Source organism: Chelonia mydas, chromosome 9 (assembly GCF_015237465.2).
Source record: "Chelonia mydas isolate rCheMyd1 chromosome 9, rCheMyd1.pri.v2, whole genome shotgun sequence".
NCBI lineage: Eukaryota > Metazoa > Chordata > Testudines > Cheloniidae > Chelonia > Chelonia mydas.
In genome coordinates, this window is record NC_057855.1 from 16,817,666 (window position 1) to 16,845,205 (window position 27,540).

Sequence of the window (27,540 nt, forward strand, 5' to 3'; positions counted from 1 at the left end):
AGTTGCTGGCCCTCACCACTCCCCAGTGGCCTGAGTGGGAAGTGGCAGGTGGAAAGCCACATCCTGGGATGGGGGATCTGTTACCGGCTGTGGTTATAGACAATGGCTCGGGCCTGATCAAGGCAGGCATAGCTGGGGACAAGGAACCACGTTTCACCTACAGCAACATAACAGGCCGGCCTAAAGCCAAGGCTGTGATGTTGGGGGCAGGCCAGAAGGACCTCTATATTGGGGATGAGGCACAAGCCAAGCGTGGGATCCTCTCCATCAGGTAACAGAGAATGGTGGGGGCTAGGCCTGGGGAAATGAGGAGAGCAGGCGAAGGAGTGGGTTCTCTCCACCTGGTCTAAAGAGGGGGACATGGAAAGATGGAAAGTGGGTAGGGAGCAGGCCAAGTCTGGGGGTCCTCTTCATTGGGTACCAGGTAGGAAAGGAGATGACAGGGGCCCCTGCCCAAGGTGGAGAGGCAGGTTGCTTTAATGAAGAATGTGTCCGTCAGGTACTGAGGAGGGAGGAGGAGCTATCCCTGCCCATCAGGTACCATTAGCCTTGTGGGAGGAATGTTGTGAAGCAGCAGTTAGGTGGATGCAGGGTGAACTGGGACAGGAAGGCTGGCATCTGAACAAGGAGGGAGCATTGCCTCAGACAGCAGTCTCTTTTGGAGGCCTCTCCTCATGGAGAGAGTTTGGTACAGGAGGAAGAGTTTTCCTCTGTACTAGTCACTTAAATGTTTGATCATGGAAGGGGCTGCAGAAGGAAACTGTCGAAGAACCTGTAGGGCCTTTTCCAAATGAAAGGCTGTTGCTATTGGCTTTTGCTCTGCACAGACTGATACAAGCATCCCAAAGATAAACACGAGACAAGGCCAAACAAGGTCAAAAAGTGGGAGGGAGAGCAAAACAAGGAAGAAAGAATAGAGACTAACAGAGGAGGCTGGAAGTGTGGAAAAGAAGGGAAGGGGGCCACAGAAACAAAGAAAGAGAGGGTAGAGACAGAGAAAGCTGCATCCAAAAGTCTGTGCAGTTCGACTGCTACAGCTTTATGAACTTTTGCAGCCGGTGTGAAGGTTTCCAAAGGGCATGGGGAGGTGTGCAAAACAATTTCATCTGCCATGTAGCTACGTTAGTGCATTTGGGTATAAAAGAGACATTACAAACACCTTTCAGAGTAACAGCCATGTTAGTCTGTATTCACAAAAAGAAAAGGAATACTTGTGGCACCTTAGCGACTAACCGATTTATTTGAGCATAAGCTTTTGTGAGCTACAGCTCACTTCATCGGATGCATACTGTGGAAAATACAGAAGATGTTTTTATACACAGAGACCATGAAAAAATGGGTGTTTATCACTACAAAAGGTTTTCTCTCCCCCCACCCACTCTCCTGTTGGTAATAGCTTATCTAAAGTGATCACTCTCCTTACAATGTGTATGATAATCAAGGTGGGCCATTTCCAGCACAAATCCAGGTTTTCTCCCCCCCATCCCCCCACCCTACTCTCCTGTTGGTAATAGCTTATCTAAAGTGATCACTCTCCTTACAATGTGTATGATAATCAAGGTGGGCCATTTCCAGCACAAATCCAGGGTTTAACAAGAAAGTCTGAGGAACAGTGGGGGTGGGGGGAATAAACAAGGGGAAATAGGTTACTTTTTATAATGAATCAACCATTCCCAGTCTCTATTCAAGCCTAAGTTAATTGTATCCAATTCGAAGGTAGCTGGGAGTGCTGGTAGCGTAGGGCCTGAGGAGGGCCTATTATCCCTATTATCCTTGAAACACACCTCATGTCGACACACAAAAGCAGTTGCAGGAGTGCACTGCTGCAGTTGTCCTTCCCGAGCACCATTGTATCCTGCATCACCCTGCCCCACTGCAGTGCTAATGTAGACAGAAAATGCTGTAATTGCAGCTGCACCTTTTCATAGGCCTAGACTGCAGCTACACACAATAATACGCTACTGCTCTTGTAATCTCTTTAGCAGTTGCAACGTACAGTGTCTCTTGTATTTCAAACTACATTCCTGTGATAAATTACTGAAGAGTCTATTATTTTTACACATTAGAGTTTTCTGTTTAATAAGGTGTGATGCATGCAGTTTTCGGGGTTTTCTTCTTTAAAAAAAATAGAGAAGCTTCCATAAAGCATGTGCTATTTTGTATATTGAAATACACTGATTTATACAGTTCCAGTTTTCTTTTAAATGGTATAGCACTTCTCCAGTTGTGGATAACTCCTACAAAACGCTGCTTTAGGGACCTGTGCTGGAAGCATTGCACCCATTTTACAGTAGAAGTACAATGATTGGAAAGAGTGGTGTGACATGCTGAACAGTTTTATATTAGCCAAGATGGCTAGTTTGTGGACACACCGCACCATTACAATTTACAGCAGTTCCACAGGAACCACTATAAAATATAATGGTGCTTTTCTTTGATGTAGATAAAGCTATTGATTGACAATGCACCTACAAATAGCTGGGAAGGTTGTGTACGGAGTAGCAGCAGGGAGAGGAATTAGAGGAGGGAATAGGAAAAGCTCTGGGTTAGGAAAAGAAGAATTCAAGGGATCTGGTGGAGAAAAGGAAGCACTAAAAGAAGAAAAAGAAAAATTGGAGAGAATGAAAAGAAGAAGAGACTGGAAAATTGTACACAACAAAGAGTAAAAAAGGAGACAGAAAAAGGGAAAACAAATACATAGATCTCTCAGGGCTTGTCTAGACTAGCTTACCAATTAGTTCAGATTAGCAAATGTGAGTGTAAAGTGCTAAACTAGATACTCCACAGACATTTTTTTCTGGATACAACACCCCCCGAGTCTACACTACAGGGTTATGCTGCTATAGTCTCAGTAATGTAGACATGGTCTGTTTGTTCTCTCACACAACCACATGCAATACACACAATACCCAGTTGAACCCTTTGCCTACATGGTGCTAGTTTCTGGGCAGACACTATTAGGCTTTGTTTTAGGTGTGGCCTCTTAAATGACTCTTACCACTATCTTACGTGAAGGGAGTGTTCACACTTATCAATCTCAATGAGTTTTTAACTCAACCCATAACAAGGCTTCACCCAGGGCATAACATTATTATGAGGCAAATTTCTGCATAGACCAGCCCTTTTTGTGTCTCCAGCTAGCCAGCCTGAAACAACTTTAGAGAGATACAAACTGCTTCCTTTCAGTGTTAACACCAAGCACTGTGTAGGGCCAGATTCTCCATGCACTGCAACTTGTGCCAGTTCAAAAGGAGTGCATAATAGGTGTAAAATTCTACTAAATCAGAATAGTAGCATTTTGTACCCACTTTCTATTCACTAAGCTCTGGTGTAAATGACCGCACAAGATGCAGACCAACAGAGAATCTGGTCTTCAGTTTCTGCCTATCACAGCTAATGCTCCACTGGCATTAGCAATGTTGGGAGAACTACCATAGACCGCTGCCACCAGCGGTGTTTTAAACCCCTAGTTATCTAGCCCTGTCCAGATCAGAATTAATCAACTTGGTGCTTAAAACACTGCCAGCACCCACTGTATGTTAAGGCTCCCAACATTGATGGTGATTTTTTGCAAGATTTCTCTAGTGAAGACAAGGCTAATGTCTGGGACTTCCAAGAGTCTTTAATCATCTTTCTCTACCCTCTACACTGGGGTGGCCAACCTGTGGCTCCGGAGTCACATGCGGCTCTTCAGAAGTTCATATGCGGCTCCTTGTATAGGCATCGACTCCGGGGCTGGAGCTACAGGCGCCAATTTTCAATGTGCGAGGGGGTGCTCACTGCTCAACCCCTGGCTCTGCTACAGGCCCTGCCCCCTCCCCTGAGCCTGCCATGCCCTCACTCCTCCCCTCTGCCCCGCAGAGTCTCCTGCATGCCACGAAACAGCTGATCGGGAGGTGAAGGGAAGGAGGAGGAGGCGTGATTGGCAGGGCTGCTGGTGGGTGAGAGATGCTGGGAGCGGATATGGGGAGCTGCTGACGTATTAATGTGGCTCTTTGGCAATGTATACTGGTAAATTCTGGCTCCTTCTCAGCCTCAGGTTGGCCACCCCTGCTTTACACTCTCTATACTTGTTGAGTGCTATCAGAGAGTAAGGTAAATCTTCTAGCTACTAATCTACTGGATGAATTTTTGAGGTTTGGCAGAAGAAATATTCCCACAATAATGTTTAATAAACATACATTATCAATAATGAAATTAATAAATTGTAAAAGATTCATATTGGACTTTTCAGTAATATTTTAAAAATCATGTTTAAATACTTTTTAAAATGTAGGTCCTAATCCTGCAACGTGCTATATCCCTTCTTAGATGTGCTGAGAGTTAAGGATGTTCAGCAGCTCTAGGAGGCAATCACCAACTTTCTTGAGCACAGGCCATTATTCATTTTATTTTTCAAGTAAACACTTGTGACTTAAGAGTTTTATATACAGTACACTTCATGAAATGCTATACTTGGGAATCACCAGACAAGGTGAACCTGGTAAATGGTGAATGCTGGGGTTATGGGCATGGTGATTTTGTTAGGAAAATGTTGCCTTTGTTTTTCGTCTGTTTGAACCACATGTAGGTACCCAGTGGAACATGGGATTGTCACATCTTGGGCAGACATGGAGGCTGTGTGGAAGAATGTCTATGACCATGACCTGAAGATGAAGGCAAGTGAGCGGCCAGCACTGTTCACCGAGGCACCGCTCAACCCACTGGTCAATCGAGAACATATGACAAAGGTTCTCTTTGAGCGCTTTGAGGTACCAGCCCTTTATGTGGCCATCCAGGCCGTACTGGCACTCTATGCATCAGGCCTTACCACGGGCTGTGTGATGGACTCTGGTGATGGCGTTACCCACACTGTACCTATCTTTGAGGGCTACTGCTTGTCCCATGCCGTTCTCCGGCTTGACCTGGCTGGCCGTGACCTTACAGACTACCTGATGAGGATCCTTAAAGAGAGTGGTGTCTCGCTGGTCAGTACAGCTGAAAGGGAGATTGTACGTGACATGAAGGAGAACATGTGTTATGTGTGTCTGTATCCAGAAGAGGAGATGGCTAAGAATCCAAGTGAAGTAGAGAAATCTTACAGGCTGCCTGATGGGCAGGTTATTAAAGTCCAGAATCAAAGGTTCCGCTGCCCTGAGACCCTTTTCTGCCCATCTAATATTGGCATAGAGGCCCCAGGGATTGACAAGCTCTGCTTCAACACCATCATGAAGTGTGACATTGACCTGAGGACCAACTTTTACTCCAACATAATCCTGTCTGGTGGTTCCAGCCTCTTCCCTGGCTTGGCTGAGCGCGTAACCAAAGAGTTAATCCGCATGGTCCCCAGTGACACTGAGGTGAAGGTCATGGCTCCCCCTGACAGGAAGTTCTCTGTTTGGATGGGGGGCTCCATCCTCTCCTCCCTCTCTGCCTTCCAGCAAATGTGGATTACCATGGCAGAGTACAGGGAAATTGGGCCTAACATAGTGCATAGAAAATGCTTCTGAAATCCAGTTGTTTTTAAAAGGATCTAACTGAAAGTGTTGTGGGAAAGAAAAGAACCTCAAATTATAGTAACCTCAAAACTCTAGGAGGCCTATGCCTGTAGTATTTGTTTGGTGAAAGACTAATAAAAATCATGACTCTGGGTGTGCTTGTTCTAGAATATATCTTTATGAATATGTATAAAATGTTCTGGATTTCTAGCGAGAGAGTTCTTTACACAAGGACAAAACAGTGCGGAAAACAAGTGAAGTAGATGAAAGTGACAATTTTACAACAACGGCTTTTTAAAACTTATCCCATTATTACTGAATGTATGCATAAGTGTAATATCCCCACACTTTCTAACAGACATTTCCATTACTAAAATGTAATACTGAGCAGGAAATAAATGAGGGACACAGGCCATTGCAATGTTATTATGCACATATTTGGTAGATTATTTTTCTAGCGAGACCTAATTGGAAGAGAGATATTTACAGACGAGAAACTCCTTTCTTTTGAGTTATGACCACAAAATAAAGAGATCCACTTTGTTTTCCTTTGGTTGGAACTAAGGTCAGCCGAAGCGCCTGCCTCATTAGGGAAAATTCTCCCTAGAATAGGGTAGAAGAGAGAACTCTGGCCAGGTGGATTTGATGCCTATGTTGAAGAGACAATAGCCTCTCTGGCCCTAGCCGATGGGGGCCATTGGAGTGTGTGGGTTTTGTGGGGGTAATTGGGGGGGAGAACAGAACGGGTTTACTGGCCATGTGACTTTTGTGACTATGGAGCAGGTGAGGTAAGAACACTACAAGCGGGCCACCTTACATAGCACTGCTGCTAGAACTGGGGTAGCGAGAGAAAGAAAAGAGACTCTTAAGCCACGTGGTTTGCTTGTGGGCGGAGTCAGGCATTTCCAGTTTCCCGCGAGCGATACCGTTTCCCCTCCGCGCCCCGCCAAGCCAATGGAAACAGACGAGACTCCCGCTAGCCAATCCATGAGCGGGGGCGGGACGGTGCAGGGTATATAAGATCCGCTGCAAGGCGGGCTCGAACGGCGGCGCGGGGGGGCCCCAGTTTTTCTAACCCTAAGCTTAACGTGGCCCCTTCCCCGCCGCAGCCGGCCGCTGTTTTACTCGCTGACTTTCAGCGGCCGGGGGGAGCGGGCGGAGACACCAACCAAAAAACGTCAGCGAGGGGTCCTCCCCTCCCACGCCGACCTGGGCCGGTGGTGGGACCCGCCAGCGGAGTCCCCGCCGCCCCGCCCTGGTGAGGCCGCGGTCAGCCGGTTCGCGCCACTGCTGCCGCGAAGAGTTCGTCTCTGTCAGCCTCGGGGGCGGCCGGGGTGGAAGGGCGGGTCCCGGGAGGGTCGGCCGGGAGAGCAAACGTGAGCGGCAGCCCCAGCGCAACCGCCGTCCCCTGAGCTGTGGGGCCCGCGGTCGGGGCTGCTCTCAGACACGCCGAGTCGGGGGCGGAGGCGGGCCCGTCTCCTGCAGCCGCGCGAGTCTGCCCCGGGCTCCGTCCGCCGTGAGGAGACTGCTCCGCTGTGCTGCCCAACGACGGGCGAGCGGTTTCCTAAGCCCCCTGCTTTGTTCCCCCCCTCCAAAACATGCGCCCGTGGCCCTGCTCCGTGACCCCCGCCGTCCCCCAGACACTCGCCTCTGGCGCCCTGCTCCGTCACCTTGCCCCCCCAACGTACGCCCGGGGCCCCACTGCGTGACCCCGGCCCCACCCCGTCTGTGAGTCTCCCCCAACATGGTGGGGGCCCTGCTCTCTGACCCCCCCAGCCTGTCCCTGGGACCCCACCTCTCCCAGGATCCTGCTCTGGGACCCCAACACATGCACAGGGTCCTGCTCCGTGCCGCCCCCCCGACACCCATGATCTGTTACTCTTCCCCCTCTGGCGGCCCCCCGGCACACAGGGCTGTGCTCTGTGACTCTCCATGCTTGGTAGTGCGTGAATATGGAAAGAAGGGCCACAGGTTGGCGCGGTGTGTGTGTGTGGTTGGGGGAGTAGCAGGGTCAAAGCATGGTAAAGAGGTTGTTGGGAGAAGGGCGGCCACAGAGACCCAGTTTCATTATCTGCGGACTTCCTGGATCCAAGAGGAGAGCTGCAGGTGAAAACAAAAGCAGGGCTTCTGGAGCCTTGAATGTTCGGCCTCTCTTAGAGGAGAAGCCTCTTTTTGTCCAGGAATAATAAAAAAAAATCAGGCTGAGAGTTAATTTCCTCTCACTTGCCCATCAGTCTTGCCATGTATAATTAAACAAGATTTTTAATATTTTTTTGAGTGCTGCAACTCAGACATACATGCAGTGATTCAGGCTCGTGATATTAAACTGATTTAATTTATGAAGCAATCTAAGTTATTAATCTATCAGGATGCTTTTACAATGTTGTTAACCAATTGCAGTTGATAAAATACTTGGTCAGTCATTTTCTGTGGAAATATCTCTATCTGTATTTAAAATATGAATATATAGTACTATTGTAAATGAAACAATGAATTCACACTACTGTGGCTCTTTTGATTGCTAATTTGGTTCTTTGAATCACTGAGGTCTAAGTATCACTGACATGGAGGCTAATTGTGGGAGAAATGCAACAGTCCTGACTATACAAGCACAAAAGGAAAACTGTCTATAAATAATGTCCTGTGTTGTGCAATGGGAAGCATGATAAGGAGGGTGTAGAAGGTGTTCAGGCTTGTCTTCTGTTTACCTCTTTCTTACAGAGCCTGGGTTTTCATAGGGTATGTCTCCACTGCAAGCAGCGTGGCAGCTGTGCTGCTGTAGTGTGGATGCTACAGTAACAGGAGTTTTGCTGTTGTAGTAAATCTATCCCCTTGAGAGGGGGTAGCTGAAGGATGAATTCTTTTGTCAGCCTCATGGTGTCTACACTGGGCCTTGGGTTGGCTTAACTGCATCTCTGAGGGCTGTGAATTTTTCACATCCATGTGATTGATATAACCAAGTCAACTAAAGTATTAGGATCATATTTTGGATGAATGTGTATCTTAGGCCATGTTTACACTATGGGGCTATACTGTGTTGGCATAACCCCAAAGTGTAGATGCAGCCTACGCCGATGGAAGGGGTTTTTCTTTTGGTGTGAGAATACCACCTCCCTAAGTGAGTAGCTATCTCAACCTACATTTTAAGTGTGGACCAGGCCTAAAACTCGGTGCAGGGCCTAACTGCATCCTATAGCTGCAGTTTAGTAAATTGATGTTTGACCAGCACCACCTAGTGGCTGTTTTCTTTCTTTAATGTAAAATGAGGGTAGACTAAGGCAGAGTGGAGTGAGTGGGAAAATACATGCTACGTTGCCAAAGGAAAAGTAAGAAAGCTATGTATGTGTCTTGTGGATTGGTAAAAGAAAACACATGTTCCTGTTTTGTATGTATAACAGTTCTAATGAATTTGTTCTTACTAAAAATATAAAGCTCTACAACCCTTTATCATTGTCCTGTGGTCCAGTTTCTTAGTTCAAAGTAACTGCTTTACTCATTTTTACTTGATAAGTTAGGAATATCTTTTGTTTTCTCATCTATAACTTTAGCTTAACATCTATCAAATATTGCTTTTGGGACTTGCAGCTAACCAAAGAGAAGGCAAGTTTACTTCACACTCAACAAAACATCCTAAGGTAAAATATTTTCAAGTGAGGGTTCCTACCCTTCTGTCCTTCAGGGCTCTCCCTCCCTCACCCCTCTTTGACAGTAGTTAAATAGAATTGTATGGGGTTCCTACCTGAAACTACACAAGTGTCAGTCCTTGCTTAACTATGTTCATTGCTATAAGATGCTTACTTCCCAAGAAACTAAACGTGTCTCTCTGCCACGTCTCTGAATAGCTGGAATCCCCTCTGTAAAAAACCTCACTCTTTTTTCTCCTTTCAGTTCTCCTGCAAGTTAAAAGTAAGCTCACGGTACATATGTTCACTCTTATGTTTAACATGCCTTTTTGTCAGACAAATCTAGCACTAGATGAAATAATTACCTCTAGACGTGCCATTAGTCAAGGTAGGGGAAAGGAAGATGGCAAGTGCCAAAATGTAAAACTGGATGGAAAGAAGGGTCCGGATGAAACAAGTGGATCCTGCCAAATGCCCTAGGACCATCTAAGGTGAAATTGGAGAAAAAAGTCCTCAATTAAATATACTTGACTGGAAAAGTCCCAGTCTGGCCAGGACCTAATGCCTAAGAAACAACCCTTGGGTTGATTTATTGGTTGGGCTGGATGTTTTATAAATTAAAATGAATAGGGCAAGAAGTGATTGTTCAAGTATTTGGGGCCTAGGTGATGGTAGGCTTTGTTAGATGTAGCTTGCGGAGGTAGATGTAATTCCTATTCAAAGGAGTGAAAGATCAGCCATGTGCTGCAATGATTGCAGCCTCCAGATCGGGTGCCTGGAAAGCTCAGTTGTGTGTGCATTGCTGTTGGCTAGCCTGGGGATGGCAGTGGCAATGAGTATGGTGAGATCTTTGTATAAGAGAAATGAGTGAGCCTCAAGCATGTGCTGGAGTTGACTGCTTTTGCAGCATCTCTAGAAAGCAGTCAAGAGACCAACCCTTGAATGTTCCTTCTCTCCCTTTCCCCATCTGGCTGACCAGCAGGGGTGTGCTCCCTGAATAATTGGGTACTCTCAAAATCCCTGAAAATACTCCCACTTGGCTCTGAAAATCACTTGGTTTGAGTTTGTCAGCTATCTCACCAACATAAAAATGTTGGCTAGACAATTTAATAGCTAAGAAATGGTCCACATGGACCAGTAAAAAGATCTAGAATTGTGTGTCTGCATATTGATACCACCATCCACCACCACGTGATCTTCTCCTGTGGCATTCTGAACAGCAAGGGAAAGAGAGGAGCCTTGCAGACCACAGAAGGGAAGAGGATAACATTGTTTTCAACAATTTTAAATAAAATTGGAAATTTTACATAGTTCATTATCCACAGTTTTTTTAAAATTCTTAGGCTCCTACTCTTACTATGTTTAATTTGGTTTTCCAGTCCAGCGTATGAAAATAACACTGGGCCAAATCTATTCCTTGTGTACCTCATTTTAGTGGAGTTTACAAATTATTTACAAATTTCAGGGAACTTAGGTCTTTGTGAAACTGGGGAGTATATTACTCCATAGAATCATAGAATATCAGGGTTGGAAGGGACCTCAGGAGGTCATCTAGTCCAACCCCCTGCTCAAAGCAGGACCAATCCCCAATCAAATCATCCCAGCCAGGGCTTTGTCAAGCCTGACCTTAAAAACTTCCAAGGAAGGAGATTCTACCACCTCCCTAGGTAACGCATTCCAGTGTTTCACCTAAGTTTTTCCTAATATCCAACCTAAACCTCCCCCACTGCAACTTGAGACCATTACTCCTTGTCCTGTCCTCTTCTACCACTGAGAATAGTCTAGAACCATCCTCTCTGGAACCACCTCTCAGGTAGTTGAAAGCAGCTATCAAATGCCCCCTCATTCTTCTCTTCTGCAGACTAAACAATCCCAGTTCCCTCAGCCTCTCCTCATAACTCATGTGTTCCAGACCCCTAATCATTTTTGTTGCCCTTCGCTGGACTCTCTCCAATTTATCCACATCCTTCTTGTAGCGTCGGGCCCAAAACTGGACACAGTACTCCAGATGAGGCCTCACCAATGTCGAATAGAGGGGAACGATCAGGTCCCTCGATCTGCTCGCTGTGCCCCTACTTATACATCCCAAAATGCCATTGGCCTTCTTGGCAACAAGGGCACACTGCTGACTCATATCCAGCTTCTCGTCCACTGTAACCTCTAGGTCCTTTTCCGCAGAACTGCTGCCTAGCCATTCGGTCCCTAGTCTGTAGCTGTGCATTGGGTTCTTCTGTCCTAAGTGCATGACCCTGCACTTATCCTTATTGAACCTCATCAGGTTTCTTTTGGCCCAATCCTCCAATTTGTCTAGGTCCCTCTGTATCCTATCCCTGCCCTCCAGCGTATCTACCACTCCTCCCAGTTTAGTATCATCCGCAAATTTGCTGAGAGTGCAATCCACACCATCGTCCAGATCATTTATGAAGATATTGAACAAAACCGGCCCCAGGACCGACCCCTGGGGCACTCCACTTGACACCGGCTGCCAACTAGACATGGACCGTTGATCACTACCCGTTGAGCCCGACAATCTAGCCAACTTTCTACCCACCTTATAGTGCATTCATCCAGCCCATATTTCTTTAACTTGCTGACGAGAATACTGTGTCAAAAGCTTTGCTGAAGTCTAGAAACAATACATCCACTGCTTTCCCTTCATCCACAGAACCAGTAATCTCATCATAGAAGGCGATTAGATTAGTCAGGCATGACCTACCCTTGGTGAATCCATGCTGACTGTTCCTGATCACTTTCCTCTTGTGTAAGTGCTTCAGGATTGATTCCTTGAGGACCTGCTCCATGATTTTTCCGGGGACTGAGGTGAGGCTGACTGGCCTGTAGTTCCCAGGATCCTCCTCCTCCCCTTTTTTAAAGATTGGCACTACATTAGCCTTTTTCCAGTCATCTGGGACTTCCCCCGTTCCCCAATTTTACTTCTATTGGTTTGTACGGCAGCAAGCAAAATCTTGTGCGAGATGGCCGCCTTGGGGCGTTACTACTGATGATTCTACAAAAAAAATAATCAGGGGGAAGATTCAGCTATTGTGGTTGTGCTGCCTTCCCAGATACACTAGTGCTTTACCACAGAAATGATTCGAAAGAGCACTGCTGTGGCTTTTCAGGAATCAAAATAACTCAAGCTCTCAGCAAGTTTTTGCCTTAAGAGCTTAAAACTATTTGTAAGTGGCAGCCACCACAGAAAGTGAAGGAATTCACACTTGATAGTTCTCCCCTTGATGAAATTCAACTGGTACCAAGCAGCAGCCCCTGTGAGAGTGAGCAGCTTGGGGAAGCAGGTCTGCAATCGTGTCATACCTTGCTTCATTACATGTTTCAAATTTTAAATTATTTTTTTAAAGCATAACATGACTTATTTAACACTTGTGTACAGTGCCATATGTACACTTGCTGTGGGTAAAAAGAATAAAGACATGATCCCTGCTTCGAGGACCTCATAATCTAGGATAGGTATGACATGATGTTATACAAGGAGAGAGAACATCACTCAAGGGGGGAAAAGGAGGATTTACATACAATAAGGTTATGAAGTTGCTTTCATAAGGTTTGCATCATGTTAGGATTTAATTTTAAAACATGGCCCCACTGTGCCGGTGATTTATGCATGGAGGTTCCACTTCAGGCAGATGGGTAGCTGCCTTTGGTATTGTGCCTCTTTTTACCTTGGTGTATTCTCCATAGTGGCAGGGAGATGCTGTGGCTAGAGGGCAGGCTATGGGAAATGTTCCCCATCATTCCACCATCCCTGTGGAGCATCTGTAAGAAAATACAGCCTGGGGCTGTTAAATTTCCTTCAGAGACCTTCTATGCGGTGGGACACACCTTTCCAGTTCAGGATAGTGGAAGTGGCAGTGCTGCTGCCAAGGAGCTGGAGGAGGAAAGGGATCAGAGAGTTAGTTTGCAAGTGCAGAGTGCTACACAGATGGCCCTCTCCTCCCATGTATCCCCCAAGAGCTGTGTGGTTCTTGAACGGGCTGCAGGTTCTGAGGCATTGAGACATCAGTTCCCAGTAAAAGAATTTGGAGAAAACTCTGTGATAGGCATCCCATAGCATTTCTTTCCCTCTGTGGGTTTCTGTCACATGCAGGATCAAACTGGGCCTTTGTTGTTTTCAATTTAAAAAATAAAAGAATTTACTATTTAAATAGGTTAGTGTGGGAGGAATGGTTAGAAAGAGGGGAGTTTGGAGGAGACACCGCCCAAAGGTGTCATTGGGTCTGGTAAAAGCATGAATCCAGTTAATTTCTTAGAAGCAGCCTCTCAGCCCACTTGCATAAAAATGGTAAATTTGCTGAAGTGCATCAGGTAGGAGGAATAACAATGCAATAATATAGAAAGAACAGTAAAAACAGCAGGAATGTCTCAAACTGAAGACCTGAAAATGCTACAATAAAATAAATCTTGATGGCCCTGAAGAACGTATATGTGCTGTTTAGTTTGAGACATAAAAGTATGCACATTTCCCCCTCTATTTTTAATATGCTCTTTCGGCTGCATGTTTTGCAATATGTATTTTGGTTTTGTCTGTGGTTCAGTGGATAGAACACTGGACTGGAGACAGGGGACCTACTTTCTATGCCTGGGTCTGCCACTGGCTTTGTGACTTCAGTCAAGTCACATAACTTCAGTTCCCCTATCAGTAAAATATGAATAATAATACATAACCACCTAAGGGCTTATCTGTATGCAGAAGCTGCACAGGTTTAGCTAAAATTCAATTAAACTGCTGTAACTTGTGTGTGTGCATGTGTGAACTCTCCTATTGGTTTAAAATTAGCTATATTGGTTTAGTTTGTGCCTGTAAATTTGGTGACACAAGCTAAACCAATATAAGTCAGGTTTAACTCATATAAAAGTGGTGTCCACACATAAAGTTGTACCAGTTAAGGTAAATCGATATAAAATCACATCCTTAGTAGGTAAACTGGTACAACTTTTTGTGTAGACCATACCTAACAGTGAGATCTATGCTTTAAAAATATTTTATAAGGGCTGCTTATTAATATTATTTATTATAGTTAAAGAAAATTCCAATAAAATATATATATTAAAAAAACCCAAATATTTATGTGGTTGTATAAGAAAATTAAGGTAGAGGTTAAACTGAACTACAGTATTAAGTCTAACAAAACAGTTTGATCTTACTTGTGAAACAAACAAAAAAGTGTCCTGATGAGGAATAATAGTTATCAAAGAATGAAGAATTGTTTTATTTAAAGATTGTTTAACTACTGATGAATCTGGCTAAACATTAAAAGAACTTAACCTAGTCCTGTTCATACACTAATCTAAGGGTACATGGACATTTCTAAAATGTAGATGTGATGTCATATATACAGATATGAATCAGCAATGGGAGAGATGTAGCTTTTTTAACCATTGTATTGATTTTTGGAAATAATCTTTATATGTAAAATGTTGTTAAATCAAATCTGTATAATTAATAAAAATAGGAACTGAAACACATACTGGCTTTTCATATTTATATATCCCTTTTTGCTGTGCAAAGATCTGCATTTTCAAGTTGACATGCTTGATTCAGAAAATTGAAGCCAGAAGGATGGATGTGTCATTCAAAGGCTCAAGAATTCTCTGGTTCCGGTAGGTCCATTATGCTATCAGCTGTGCAGGTTGTTCTCACAGTACAAATTAATCTTTTTTCTGTGGATTGCTGGATTTTTTGTTTGTTTTGTTTTGGTCCTTGAATTACCTAATTACATTGTCTTTCATTAACCCCGTATTTACTGTCTAGATGTTATTTGGACAAATGTGAATTTGTAACAAAAAATAATGAAATGACTTAAATGCTTTTACTCTAGCCGATTGAAATTAAGTAAAATAAAATAAAAATACTATTGTATCTTTATAACACCTTGCAACTTCTGTCTTCAAAGTGCTCTGCAAACATAAGTATTGTCCTTGCTCTACTGAGGAGAAAACTGAAACTCAGTGAAATCCTGGCTCCATTGAATTCAACACAAAACTCCTATTGAATTCAATGGGGCCTGGATGTTGTCCCCAGAGAATTCATAGACTTGCCTGATGCCACATAAGTCAGTCCCAGAGCCAGTATTGGAACTCAGGAGTTCCTATTGCCCAGGCCACTAGACCAAGTTGCCTCTATATGGGTGAAATTCATCCTTGTACAGAGTACCAACCAGGTCTATGCATGTTTGTGAGACTTTAGTACTGTGTAAGCTTTGTACAGACAGCACAGGGATGAATTGTTTCCTATGTGATCATTGTTTGCCGCTAACAAAACATAATAAAAATAAAAGTTCAGGATCAGGACTCAGGTTATCTTAAAATTAATTATCTTTTTCAGTGGGGTTTCAGCTTTTGAAGTCAATGGTAATTAAGAGTACCCAGTTTTATGTGCACAAAAAAAGCAACCATGGACATTCAGCTCTTAGTTGTATCAGCCCCTAATATAATAATGGTTTAGGAGCAGAACTATTTTTTTTCTTCCCTTTTGTCCAGGAGAATGGTACAGTTATGCAGATTTCTATTTAATTAGTTTCTTTCCTATAACTTTGTAAGCCTTTGTTTTTACTTTTAAAATCAGTGCAACGAAGCAGGTTTGTCCTAGCTGTACTGTATAGGTCTTGGCTGATCTATCATATGTTTTTTGAACAGTAGATGGCAACATCTATTCACCTGTAGCAAAAACCCAACACAAATATTCAACACATTACACAACCTAATGTACAAGTCTGAAAATATCAATAGTGTGAAATAGAACCATTCTTAAAATGATCGTTTACAGTTGTAGATTCAAAGTGAAACAATTTATATGAGCCCTGATATGCTATGATTGTGATTGTTTTCCAACTCAAAAAGGGGTTACAGTGAAATTGCAGTCTGCAATTGCAGTTGTTGCAGGTTCCTTGTTTTTATACTGATTAGAAGGATGTTTGTTAAGCTTTGCAGCAGGACACCACTGTGAAACCTCATTCCTGAGCAAGTATGGAATAAGCGTATATTTTAATATATACTTCCGTTAAGCTTTGTAAAAGACTAAGGAGTGTTGTTTGAGCACCTTCACCTGATTGCAAGCAAGATGGTTAATAGTTTTGTCTCAGATATCAGTTACGCTTCATAGTTTGCACTGTGCTTAGAAAATGTGCAAAATGTGCTTACCACTGCAGGTGGAGAATATGATTTCTAGACCTTTAACTTTAGGATTTACCTTGAGACGTAAGAGTTTGAGATCCTGGCTCTGTTGAAATTAATGGCAAAACTCCCATTGACTTCAAAGAGGGCAAGATTTCACTCATTATGATTCATAATTTGTTCGGATACCATGTAGCTAAATAAATAATGGCCAAAATGTTCAAACCTGTGTACCCAAAGTTAAGCTCCTAAATCTCTGTTTAGGAACCAAAATATGAATAACCTGATTTTTAGAAAGTGCTGAGTACCTGCAGCTCTCATTGACTTCAGTGATTTTTTTATTGCTCAACATTTCTGAAAATCAGGTCACTTTATTTAGTACTTAAATATGAAAAAATTGAAAAATTAAGCCAATGCAGATATATAATAATATGTTTCAATTTCTTTTACTGTTTAAATAATTTCACTCTTTGATTCTGTGAAATACCTGGTTTGCTCTGCAAGTGTGAATGTCAGTCATGTCAGGTGTGAGAGTGAGTGGTCTAACTGTCTGTTGCCCAAAGTTACAACCACTTCACAGCATTGATTTTCAGTTATAAAATTTTCAAAAGTTCTCATGAGTTATTGTAATAATTAATGTTCTGAGCAGACAACAGATGTCAAGAATAGCAGTTTTAGTGAGAAGATGACCAGACTCTTGTGTGGTGATAATATACTGAATTATGGATCATTCACAGAAGTGATAATAATGTATTGGTGGCATATTTTTTCTCTAAGATTTTGTTTCTTTTTGACGCATATCTGGGTCAAGTGAATCGTACCGTTGAATGGTTTGCTGTGATTTGTGAGGGGGAAAGTATGGTACAGAGGATAGGACAGGAAATTAGGAGATGTAGGGTTTAGTCCCAGCTATTCTGTTGAGTCCCGTTATGCACTGGGGCACTTAACTTCTTGGTGTCTCCATCCATAGAATGGGGATAATGATAGTTACCTTCTTTTGAGATCTACAGATGAAAAGTGCTAATTATATTATTCTCTTAATACCCCTGACCCAGAGTAAAAACTTGATACACCCATATTATTTTTTGAGGCCAGGCCTTCCATAATGTGAACATACCTTCTAACAGCAAATTCTCAGGATCAGTACAAACCCATCAGGCTACCATATTTGCACTTAATTCTGTTTCCTTCAGCCTAATAGCCTTCTAAAGATCAGAATTGCATCACTCCTTCCATCACACTAATATTCTTTTATATTATTTTAAAGAACTGTATCATGGGATCTACTATGTTTAACTAAGTATGTCTACCATACAGTCCATGTTTTTCATCACAAGAAGCATCTTGAACTGCTTATAACACATAAAGTATACGTTTGTCTTGTTTTAGAATAGCTTTATGCTGTTCAGCTGCTTTTATGTCCTCTTCTGTGTCTAAAGATAAGTATGTTTAAGTATAATTCTGAAGTTTTTATCTTCTGTACCATCAGCTTACATTCTAGTTACAATTTCATATTATGCTTCTCTAGGAAGCTTTGCACAAGCTTAACATGACAATTAAGGGAGTGAACTGGCAAAAGTCTGCTGATTTCTCTCCCTTTCCTTTCACTCTTATCTCAAATTCTCTAAGGTACACCTCTTTATCTACATGTTTCCAAGAAGGTGTTCAGTTAATAACTCAGACGAATTGTGGCTGCTAGGATCTTTTCATGTATTAATTTAACTCTTCCTTTTAAATAGAGTGCCAGAAAATAGCTGTTTTTGTGTGTTCTCCATTTATTCTGGCTGGATTTTTTTATAGTGTTGAAGTCACGTACTGCAGCCCTTTGATTCTGCTCCCAAGAAATTATCAGAGATTACAGTAGGGGCATTACAGGCAAACTGGGATACTCACTGCAGTATTAAATAGCAATTTTGTTGTGTACTTATGTTGATCTTACTGTGTTTTTATTTATAGTTAAAAGGTAAACCTACAGACTAGGACATGTCTGATCTTGATCTGATTAAGCAGAAAAGTTTGTAGTTGTTTTGCTGCCCGGTTTCTAGCGGCTGTTGCAGTTTGTAGAGGACAATGATGCAACACAGCTGACATGCACAACAAAACTCATTTTTCAGTGTAGACAATCATAAGACTCATTAAAGGGCAGAGGTTTATTGGCTTCTATGTGCTAAAATGTTATTTAGTAGTTAAACAAAGCATTGTTTAAACACACTCTGCTCTTTCATTAGATATGACCAAGAATATGTTTAGTTTCCATCTTGTGACAGATACTGCAACCACAAGCAATGCCTTTGGGGACCATATTGTATTAAGTTGATGTATCACTGTGGGCCAGGGATTGTGTGCAGCACCCCCAGGAACCAAAAACAGTGGGGTGTGATTAAGGTAAATCACTTAGGTTGTAAACACCTTTAGAGAGGTACCCCCTAATGGGTAGGCTTGCATATGCTGTTTCAAACTAGGTTTTCCAGAGATCAACAGAGAAAGAAAGGGTTTTTGATATAAAAAAGGCTGAATTTAAACTGGCTCAGGGCCTTCTTTCAGATCCAGCAAATGGACAGGACTTTCTGTTCTAGGGAGCACTCCAGTCCTACCTACTAGTGGTCCAATAAAACTGATGGGTGATCTCTGGCAGCTTTTAGCATGTGTATAGGAACGTTTATTGGTTTTGTGTGTTTTTTCTATGTAGTGCTTTTACCTTAAGAATAAATGTGCTTGCTTAGAAAGGAGTTGTGTGGCAACTTATAACTGGTGGCAACACACTGTTCGTAGTACTTGGAGAGAAAGCAACACACAGGCACTGGCTGTTAGGAGACTAGCTTGCTGCAGATATCACAGTGTATGTCAGGGGGCTGTGAAGTTTTAAAATCCCCAATCAGAAAGGACAAGAGTCCCTGTTTGGAGTCAAGTAATGGCAGGAGACCTGATTGGGAACTCCGGGAATGGTACCTGGAGGAGTACAGGTGCAATTACCCTGGAAGAGTGACACATCTTTGTTGGTGTAGCAGCAAGTTTAAGTTTAAGATGAGAGTTAAGATGAATTGATTGTTATTATAATAAATTATTTTGGCTCTCATCTACAATTTAAATGTAGCTGTCCCCCTGAAGCACGTAGATCACTGTCAGTGTGGATTAGGAGGTGCATAAAAATGTACTCAAAGTTGTCTAGGATTGGAGCTGAAAGGATTCAGCCTCTCACTAGGCTGGACCATTCATTTAATAAATATGAAATGAATATAAGCTTACCATCAATGTTTGGATAATGTTGCAGTGAACCTAGTTAACTGGCAATTTGTGAATAAAGGAAGAAGTTCCCATGTAGTCGAGCTCCCATATAGTCAAGTTTTAGTCTAAAAAGAAAAATCAAGAATATTCAGCTGAAATGAGACTGGTTTTAGGGGTCTGTGTTCTTATAGGTATGTTTAATAATAGTTGGTGAAAGTTAAATCAGCCTGCTTCTGCCAGTTTCATCGTATTATAACTAAGTCCCTGACCATTACCATAAAACAGTCTCCAGCTCTAAATTACAACCAGTTTAGTATTAACTAATTTGGGTGGAACATCAAGCATGTGGCATTGTCAAATATTTGGGCAGTGTCATAGACAGTACTGGAAGATACTTGAAAGATGTGGATGCTTGTGTGTCAGCAGCTGCTGCCATGTTTCAGGTCCTTCAACGGCTTCTGTGGGGATGTCCTTGCTATGGAGCTTGCTGTGAAGCCACAGATCTATAGAACCATGGTTATACCAATTCTGTTGTATGGAACTGAAATCTGGGTGCTGAGAGAGGCTGAAGAACACTGGATTGATGTTTTCAATTCTTGTTATCTTTGTCAGCTGCTCCATGCCAACTTGCAGGACAAGATAAGAAATGTGGATATTTGAAGCCAAACCCAGCAACTTAAGAACCCAGTGTTCTTAGTATGGACATATTAGACTGGAAGACCAATGAATTCTGAAGTGTGTACCAAGGAATGCCACTACATGGCTGCTGACCACATGGGCATCAAAAGCTTCAGTGGTGCAATAAGATTGTGATTGATGGGCATAAATACACTGACCACCTTAGGCACCTTGCCAGAGATCGATCTGGGTGGTACTTGATTTGCAAGGTGGTCATGTCCCTTTGGGATTTGCCATGATGATGGTAAATGTTGAAAATTTTGAAAAGTTGCATTTACATGACTTATTTTCCTTCATCCTAAATTATGGAGTTCAATTCTACAGTTGAGGTCAGTGGCAGAATTCTAATTGACTTAAATGCGAGCAGGATGAGGCCCATAATACAATCAATCTCTGTACATCTGGAGCAATCAGAATGAATGATAAATATCGGGAAATGCAAACTGGGATCCTGCTCGTGCATTCTTTATTCATGCAAACACCTATGGACTTCAGTGAAAAATTAGCCTGAAACTGGCTTACTGAATTGGGATATCTGTTTTATAGAAAGAAACTTAACCAGGACGGCTAAATATTAAAAAAATTTCATGCTTCTAAAAACAGGACATGAACATGTTTTCAGATCTTTGATATGTGTATTGAGGGTGATAATATTGGTGATCTGAAAGTGAATGTATGAGAGAGGTTGTTAGTGTGTTGGGGTGACTGAGTGTCATGATGGTAGTAGGCTAATGCCTGAAGACTGGTGCTGTGCTGCGTGTGAGTGCTGCCTTAACATATGATTTCCTTCCTTTTCAGAGCTTATGTTGTAAGGAAAAATGCTTGGGGAAACCTCAACTCCAAGTTAATGATGTTTTTGTATGGTGGAATTTCCTAGTGTTTAAAATAATACATATTTAGGCTGGGGAACCAGAAGTGGAAACTAGCTGAAGGGCTAGTGAGAGGGTCTAGATGGGTGTGGGGGTGCTGCAGAGTTTGTCAAATTATTGTATCATCTCCCTTTAAAACTTTGCAAGCCTGGTGGAAAGAGCTTTACTGATGCTACAGCTTCTTCAGTCTGGCACTTTCGTATGAAGTTGCAGGAGCCTGGTAGGCTGAAAGCTTTGAGTGCTGAGCAGAGAAAAAATAAATGTCATTTAAAACTTTCTCCAACGGGAGTGAAAAGTTTTAAACAGAGCAGATATTACTGCTTCCCTGGCCCCCTGTTTTCCCTAGCGCTGCTTTCTAGCCAGTTCTGCTTCCAAGACCCTCAGCCAGTTTCCATCCCATGCTTTAAGTTCTAGGCAGATACTTTCTCTTCCCCGTTTACTGACGTATCCAGTGTTCCCCTGGTAGACTATTAAATGCTTAACTTTTATATGTATAGGCTAAGATATTCAGAACCACTTAGGGGATTTAGATGCACAACTCATTTTAATTTCAGTGGGAATTGTACATCCTAAAATCCCTAGATGGTTTTGAAAATTTCAGCCAGAACTACTGCTTGCAAAGATTGTACATATAAAAATTATAATAGAAAATATATAACTATATAAAACGTATATATCAAAAACACATGTGCTTATAATTTACAAGTAGAAAACTTTACACGGTAGTTGAGAGGGTCCAGTAACAGGGATGTGGAAGCAGCAGTAGGGGAGCGTTGGACTCAGTGGTCACTGGTCAGGATGTAATGGGTAAAGAGATGATCTGGTCATGGAGGTCACAGATTCCTTGACTTTAACAGCTCTCTGAGACTGCTTTGGCTTCAGCCCCAGGTGGTGAGACTCAGGCTTGGGCTGTCAGCGCTGGTGGCGGAGCTGGGACTGTCCGCCCTCAGCCCCAGGTGGCGGAGCTTGGGCTGTCAGCCCTGGGCAGGGGGTCTCGGACGGTCAGCCCTGGGCAGTGGGGCTCGGGCTCTGGTGTAAGCCACCTGTGGGGGGCCCAGGCATCAGCCCTGCCATGACTTTATCCTGATTTTGTACATTTTTACCATGGCAGTTGGATGAATTTTGTTTAATTTTACCATGACAAAATTGTATCCAGAGTAATGGGAAAAGGGGCCTTCCCAGGGGCTGCCTGGAGAGAAGATCCTGTTTTGCTTGCATTAGGAGATGCAAAATGTAGGTATTTTGTGCACCTAGAAAGTCTGGAGGAGAACAACACCCCTTGTGCAGCCTTTCTGACATTCAGGGGGCATGTTCTGAGAGAGGATCCTTTCTTATAGCTCAGCCAGTGAAGCACTGGCTACATAATTGGCTGTGGTGTAAGGACAGTCGTTTTGATGAAAATGCTTTTTCTGTTGGCCTTTCTATGCGTGATTCATTGTGCAAAAACACATTGTACAAACCGTTTTTCATTGGAAGTAATTGATGAAAAATTAATGATATGCCTTGCAATTAATCATAAATTACATTTTATGACAAATTAATTTGATGAAAAATATATAGTTAACATCTCTGCTTAAATGGAAATTGTTATTCTAACAAAATGAAATAAATACAATTAAAATACATGAACATTAATAAGCTTTTAAAAATAGCCAATTTCTTTGCCCTCGGGAAAGGCTATTCCTCACGATAGCATAACTGCATCTTATGGACAAAAGTCTCATATGACCTCTATAAAGCCAATGAGCATCATACCCTCTTCAAGAACAGAAACACAAACTAGTGGTCAAATTATTGATTCTATGGTAAATTCTTTTGGGGAAATATTTATTCCATGCATCATGATTGTACATAACACTGAAAATACCAAAGCACACATAGTGCTGGGTATTCCAGGCTCTTAAAAGGACTTCACAACATACTGCAGGACTGGCATATTTCCAGGTGTTTTTCTACCACGCTGAAGTTTATCAGTCAGTGGTACTAACATTGTATATACCATATAATGCCATAGAGTTGTCTGTTGAATTGATGGTCACCCCTACACGATGAAACTCTGTGTTGTAGGACTTGGTTACAAAACTGTAATGGCTAACATGTTTGAAATATGGTTTAGTCTTGCAGCATTGATGGGTGCAAACCGTCTTTTAACCATATTCCTGAATTATACTACAGCCTTGCCCAGAGTATTGCCTGGTTCAGGAATGCGGTTAAAGCAGGATAACTGCAAGATTGAATGATGTAGAGTTGACATTTGTTATAACCTTGCTGTAACCAGCTCTTGCAACACAGCAGATTTTTCAAAATGTAGAGAGGGCCTAAATTTTTTTCCATCTTGATGCTGAGGCAAATGGAAAGACAGGTGCTTAGGAAAAAAAACAAACTACTGTTCTGTTGCTGTTCACATAATCTTTGTCTTTTGCAACTACTTAGCTTGGCTAAACTCTTGTTGGTGCATCAAATCAGTATCAAAATGTAGGACAGACATTGGAGCTGGTTGTGCCATTGAGAAATTATTCTTGAATGACATGTTTGACTGTGAAGAGTAAACACTACTCATTGGAATCTGGTAGTCAACTCAGTGATTTACCAACGGGGTGGTTGTTTTTTTTCCCTTTGGTCATCATTGTTGGAGATCTGTCTTTAAACCAGCTATTTCTAGTTGTTAACAGGTATGTATGCTACTTGGTTGAAGACTTGGGAACCAAATTTGAAATCCAGAGGAGACGTATTACCACTGTCAGAAAGGCATAGTTCTTAAGCTGTTTACAGGTTCCTAACTAAATACCGTGTAATGCTTGACAGGGAAGAATACATGTTGACAGCATTTCTTAAGACATGCTTCAAGGACAAAATTAAAATACTTCCATAGGGTGTAGACATCAATCACCAGAAGGATGTTCTTGTACACCAAGTACTATAAAGTATAGCTTTCCAGTGACCTTAACACACTGGCCAACACAGGAGCTGCTTTAGTAATTACAGATTACATTAAGTATCAATCAAAAGCCACCATCCAACTAGAAGACAAATCTTTTATGCATTATTAAAATAAGATCCTTCCCAGAAGATTTAGGCTAATAAAATTGAATTTAATAATGCAATGAGTGAAACTCAAGTTTAAAAAAAATTTGGTTTCTCCTTTGTTGATAATATCCTAAGAAATCCTATATTTTTTATAATGCATAAAATACATAAATCTTTGAATAATCCCTTGAATGGATTCACAGTTCAGTCACACATTCTCTCAGAGGTTCCCTTTATTTTTATTGTAATTTTTATTGTATATTTTATTGTGAAATAATTGCTATTATATATCAGGTATGCATCATACTTATTGCTACAGATTAAAGACTTGAGGTGAGCTCTACGTAATATTCCAGCTAGTTACAATATGGAACATTTTTCTACAAATATTATGCAATGTTCTACAAATATTAGCAATGTTCCGTACTTGGTAAAAATTAGGCCCTTTGAAGGAATCTCAAAATCACTAGTCATTTATTAAAATCTTGGTCAGTGCATACTAGTATGTTCATATATTACTGATGTTGCAATTGTTAGTGGACTGTAGTACAGGAAAGGGGCCTCTTTCATAAGAGTTCATAATATTCAATATATGATTTCCTATCAGTCTAATCTTTAAAACAATCTACTTCTATAGCATTCACATAAGTTACAGGTATTTTGGAGAAGACAGTTGTAGAATATTTTCTACATTATATTAGTTTTCAATCTTTACCATCCTGAAAGGTTTGGGATTGGGCTATGGGGCCTTCCTGAATGTATCGCTCCGTTAACTCAACACAGAATATTTAGAGCAGGGGTCGGCAACCTTTCAGAAGTGGTGTGCTGAGTCTTCATTTATTCACTCTAAGGTTTCGTGTGCCAGTAATACATTTTAACGTTTTTAGAAGGTCTCTTTCTATAAGTCTATAATATATAATTAAACTATTGTTGTATGTAAAGTAAATAAGGTTTTTAAAATGTTTAAGAAGCTTCATTTAAAATTAAATTAAAATACAGATCTTATCAGTTTAGTGTGATCCTTGCCGTTGCTTTTCCTTGCTGAGTTTTCCAATGTCTGGCACGTATTTGGATACTTTAAGCTGCACACAGGCTTCTGAGTGATCAGTTGTTGACGGGCTCAGAGAGGGACAGAGGAGAGATTTCATGTGTGAAGATACCTGTTCACACAGGTATGTGGATCCAAATGCTGAAAGCATTGCAAACGCAATTTTTTTCAAACAGTTAAATTTCACTGGCAGGGACATCCAGCAGGTCAGAATAGAGGCCCCATGATCTCTCTCGGTAGCTTCAAGTGAACTCTGCAGATCTCCAAACTTTAATGCCCACAATTCTGAGCTTTTTAACTGAATGAGCTGCATTTCGAAATCTTCAACACCCATCCACTGAAATACAGACAAATCCAAGTCTCTTTTGTTGAACTTTTCAGGTTTAATTAGAAAAGAAAGCATTGAGCCAAATTGCTGGAAATCTTGAAATCTGTCAGAAAATTCTGATTCCAGTTCTTGTATGTACATTCTAATCTCAACGTCAAATGCAGAGCGCTGTTCCACGTGGCGTGATAGTGATGTAAGCAGCAAACCAGGACTTAAAAATATCCCAGCACCAGTGGTGCTGAAACAATTTTTAAGGTGGGGGTGCTGAGCTGTGCCCCCTCTTGCCCCTGTCGGCACTCCTCACTGCCCCAGGCTGAGGTGAGTGGGCCACAACTGGGGGCAGCTGCAGAGCCCCGGGCTGGCGGCCGGACCCTGGGCCGGCAGCAGAGCCGCCCTGGACCGGTGGCCGGGACCCAGGGCCGGCAGCAGGTTGAGCGGGGCCAGCGGACGGAACCGCAGCTGGCAGGAGGCCAACAGCTGGTACCCCAGGTCAGCAGTGGAGCCCCCGGGACTGGTGGCCAGGACCCGGGCAGTGTGAATGCCACTGAAAATCAGATTTCGTGCATGCTTTGGCACGCATACCATAGGTTGCCTACCCCTGTTTTAGAGCATGGCTCAAAGCAGAATATTGTATTGATTCACTGGGTAGGTAGTACAAAAACTCTATTTTTTTTATAAGCAAGGACAGGTGACAGATCAGTTTCACAAAGTTTCATTTTAGGAATAGATAAGCAAGGTTGCACAATCTTGCTCTTAATTATTAGCATACTGAAGAGATAGGAAAGTCATATGCAGTGTCCATGTTGAGGGCATGCCTAAATGGGGATATACATGGCTGTCTTTGGTTTCAAAATGGTAGAAAAGGTTATAACTTTATTTATTAGACCACGAATATTTAAGCCAGTGATATCTGTTGATCCAGTCCAGCTCCTATTAAAGTAAATGGAAAGTTCCCCACTGACACCAATGGGAGTTTGTTCAAAATTTGTCATTTATAAATTCAGATGCATAAAATATGTACAATGCTGGTGAACAGGGATGATTCCAGTTCTCTTATGGGTCAATAAGGAAAAAGGTGCTTCTCTATAACACACACCATAGCCTTGGCTTTTTTGTTCAAACACTTTGAGAGAGGATAAGCTGGTGGCTTCCCTCCATACCTTTGCACTGGCCAGAATGGCACTGCCAGTTAATGACACTATCTTGGAGCCTGCCAGGACAGTATGGCATACCCCTCCCACATACACAGCTACCCCCAAAGGGGCCCAAAATGTTTTATGTCCCCACCAAGGGGTTCCTGTTTTCACACCCTCTTCCAAATTCCCTGGTTGTCCAGGCGGCGACTGAATGAGCCAAACACCAGCTCCCTTGATCTACACCAGCCTATAAAGAGGGCAAACACTTGGACCTTTTGGGATGCAAGGTGTTTTCCTCATCTAGCCTTCAATTCAGGATCAAAAAATACCAGGTTTATCAGCCAAATACGATTTTCTGAATTACAGTAAGTTTGAGGATTTTACCAGTAGCCGGCCTCAAAAAGATCAGGCTCATTTTCAGGTGCTTAAAGTTGGTAGCTAGGATAGCCCTCTCATTGGTCGTGGATGCACCAGCTACCTCTTCCAGGGCCATGGCTATAGTTATGCGTAGGGAGTCTTGGCTCCATTCTTCTGGTTTCCTGAGGGAGGTAAAGAACACCAGTGAAGATGTTATTTATGATTAATCTCATCTTTTTAACCAAAAGATGAATGAATCGCTGCATACCCTCAAGGACTCCAGAGCCAGCCTTCGTTCACTGGGCATCTACACTACTGCTGTTGAGAGCAAATTCCACCACCTGCCATCCTCCCAACACTACAGGTTCCCCATTTCCACCCTCAGACCATATGAGCCCCGGAGGAAATGCCAAAAGACTCATAGACCTCACCTTCTTGGGCCGCCTTCGCAGGCTTTGACGTTGCAGACACAATCTCCACCTAAGAGATATTTCTGAGGCAAACCTCAGAGCCACCAACCACTATGCCTACCACCTCACGATCACCCTGTTCCCTTTGGGGGTCGTTTAGCACTCTTTACCCACCCTTGGAGTGTAATAACAATACACAAATGGATGTTGAACATTATTCACCATGGCTTA

The 27,540-nt window shown here is 42.4% G+C and overlaps 1 protein-coding gene and 1 long non-coding RNA gene across 2 annotated transcripts; both read left to right on the forward strand.

Annotated features, from left to right (window-relative positions):
- Nucleotides 1–68: 68 nt before the first annotated feature.
- Nucleotides 69–5,535, forward strand: ACTRT3 (actin related protein T3). Its single transcript, XM_007055500.3, has 2 exons — nt 69–271; nt 4,571–5,535. The coding sequence occupies exons 1-2, from the start codon at nt 69–71 to the stop codon at nt 5,487–5,489; spliced, it is 1,122 nt and encodes a 373-aa protein (XP_007055562.1). The 3' UTR covers nt 5,490–5,535.
- Nucleotides 5,536–6,464: 929 nt separating this feature from the next.
- LOC122461791 lies at nt 6,465–24,921 on the forward strand. The gene is made up of 3 exons (XR_006283970.1): nt 6,465–7,892; nt 14,628–14,719; nt 23,676–24,921. It is a non-coding gene; the product is annotated as an uncharacterized LOC122461791 (long non-coding RNA).
- Nucleotides 24,922–27,540: the final 2,619 nt, after the last annotated feature.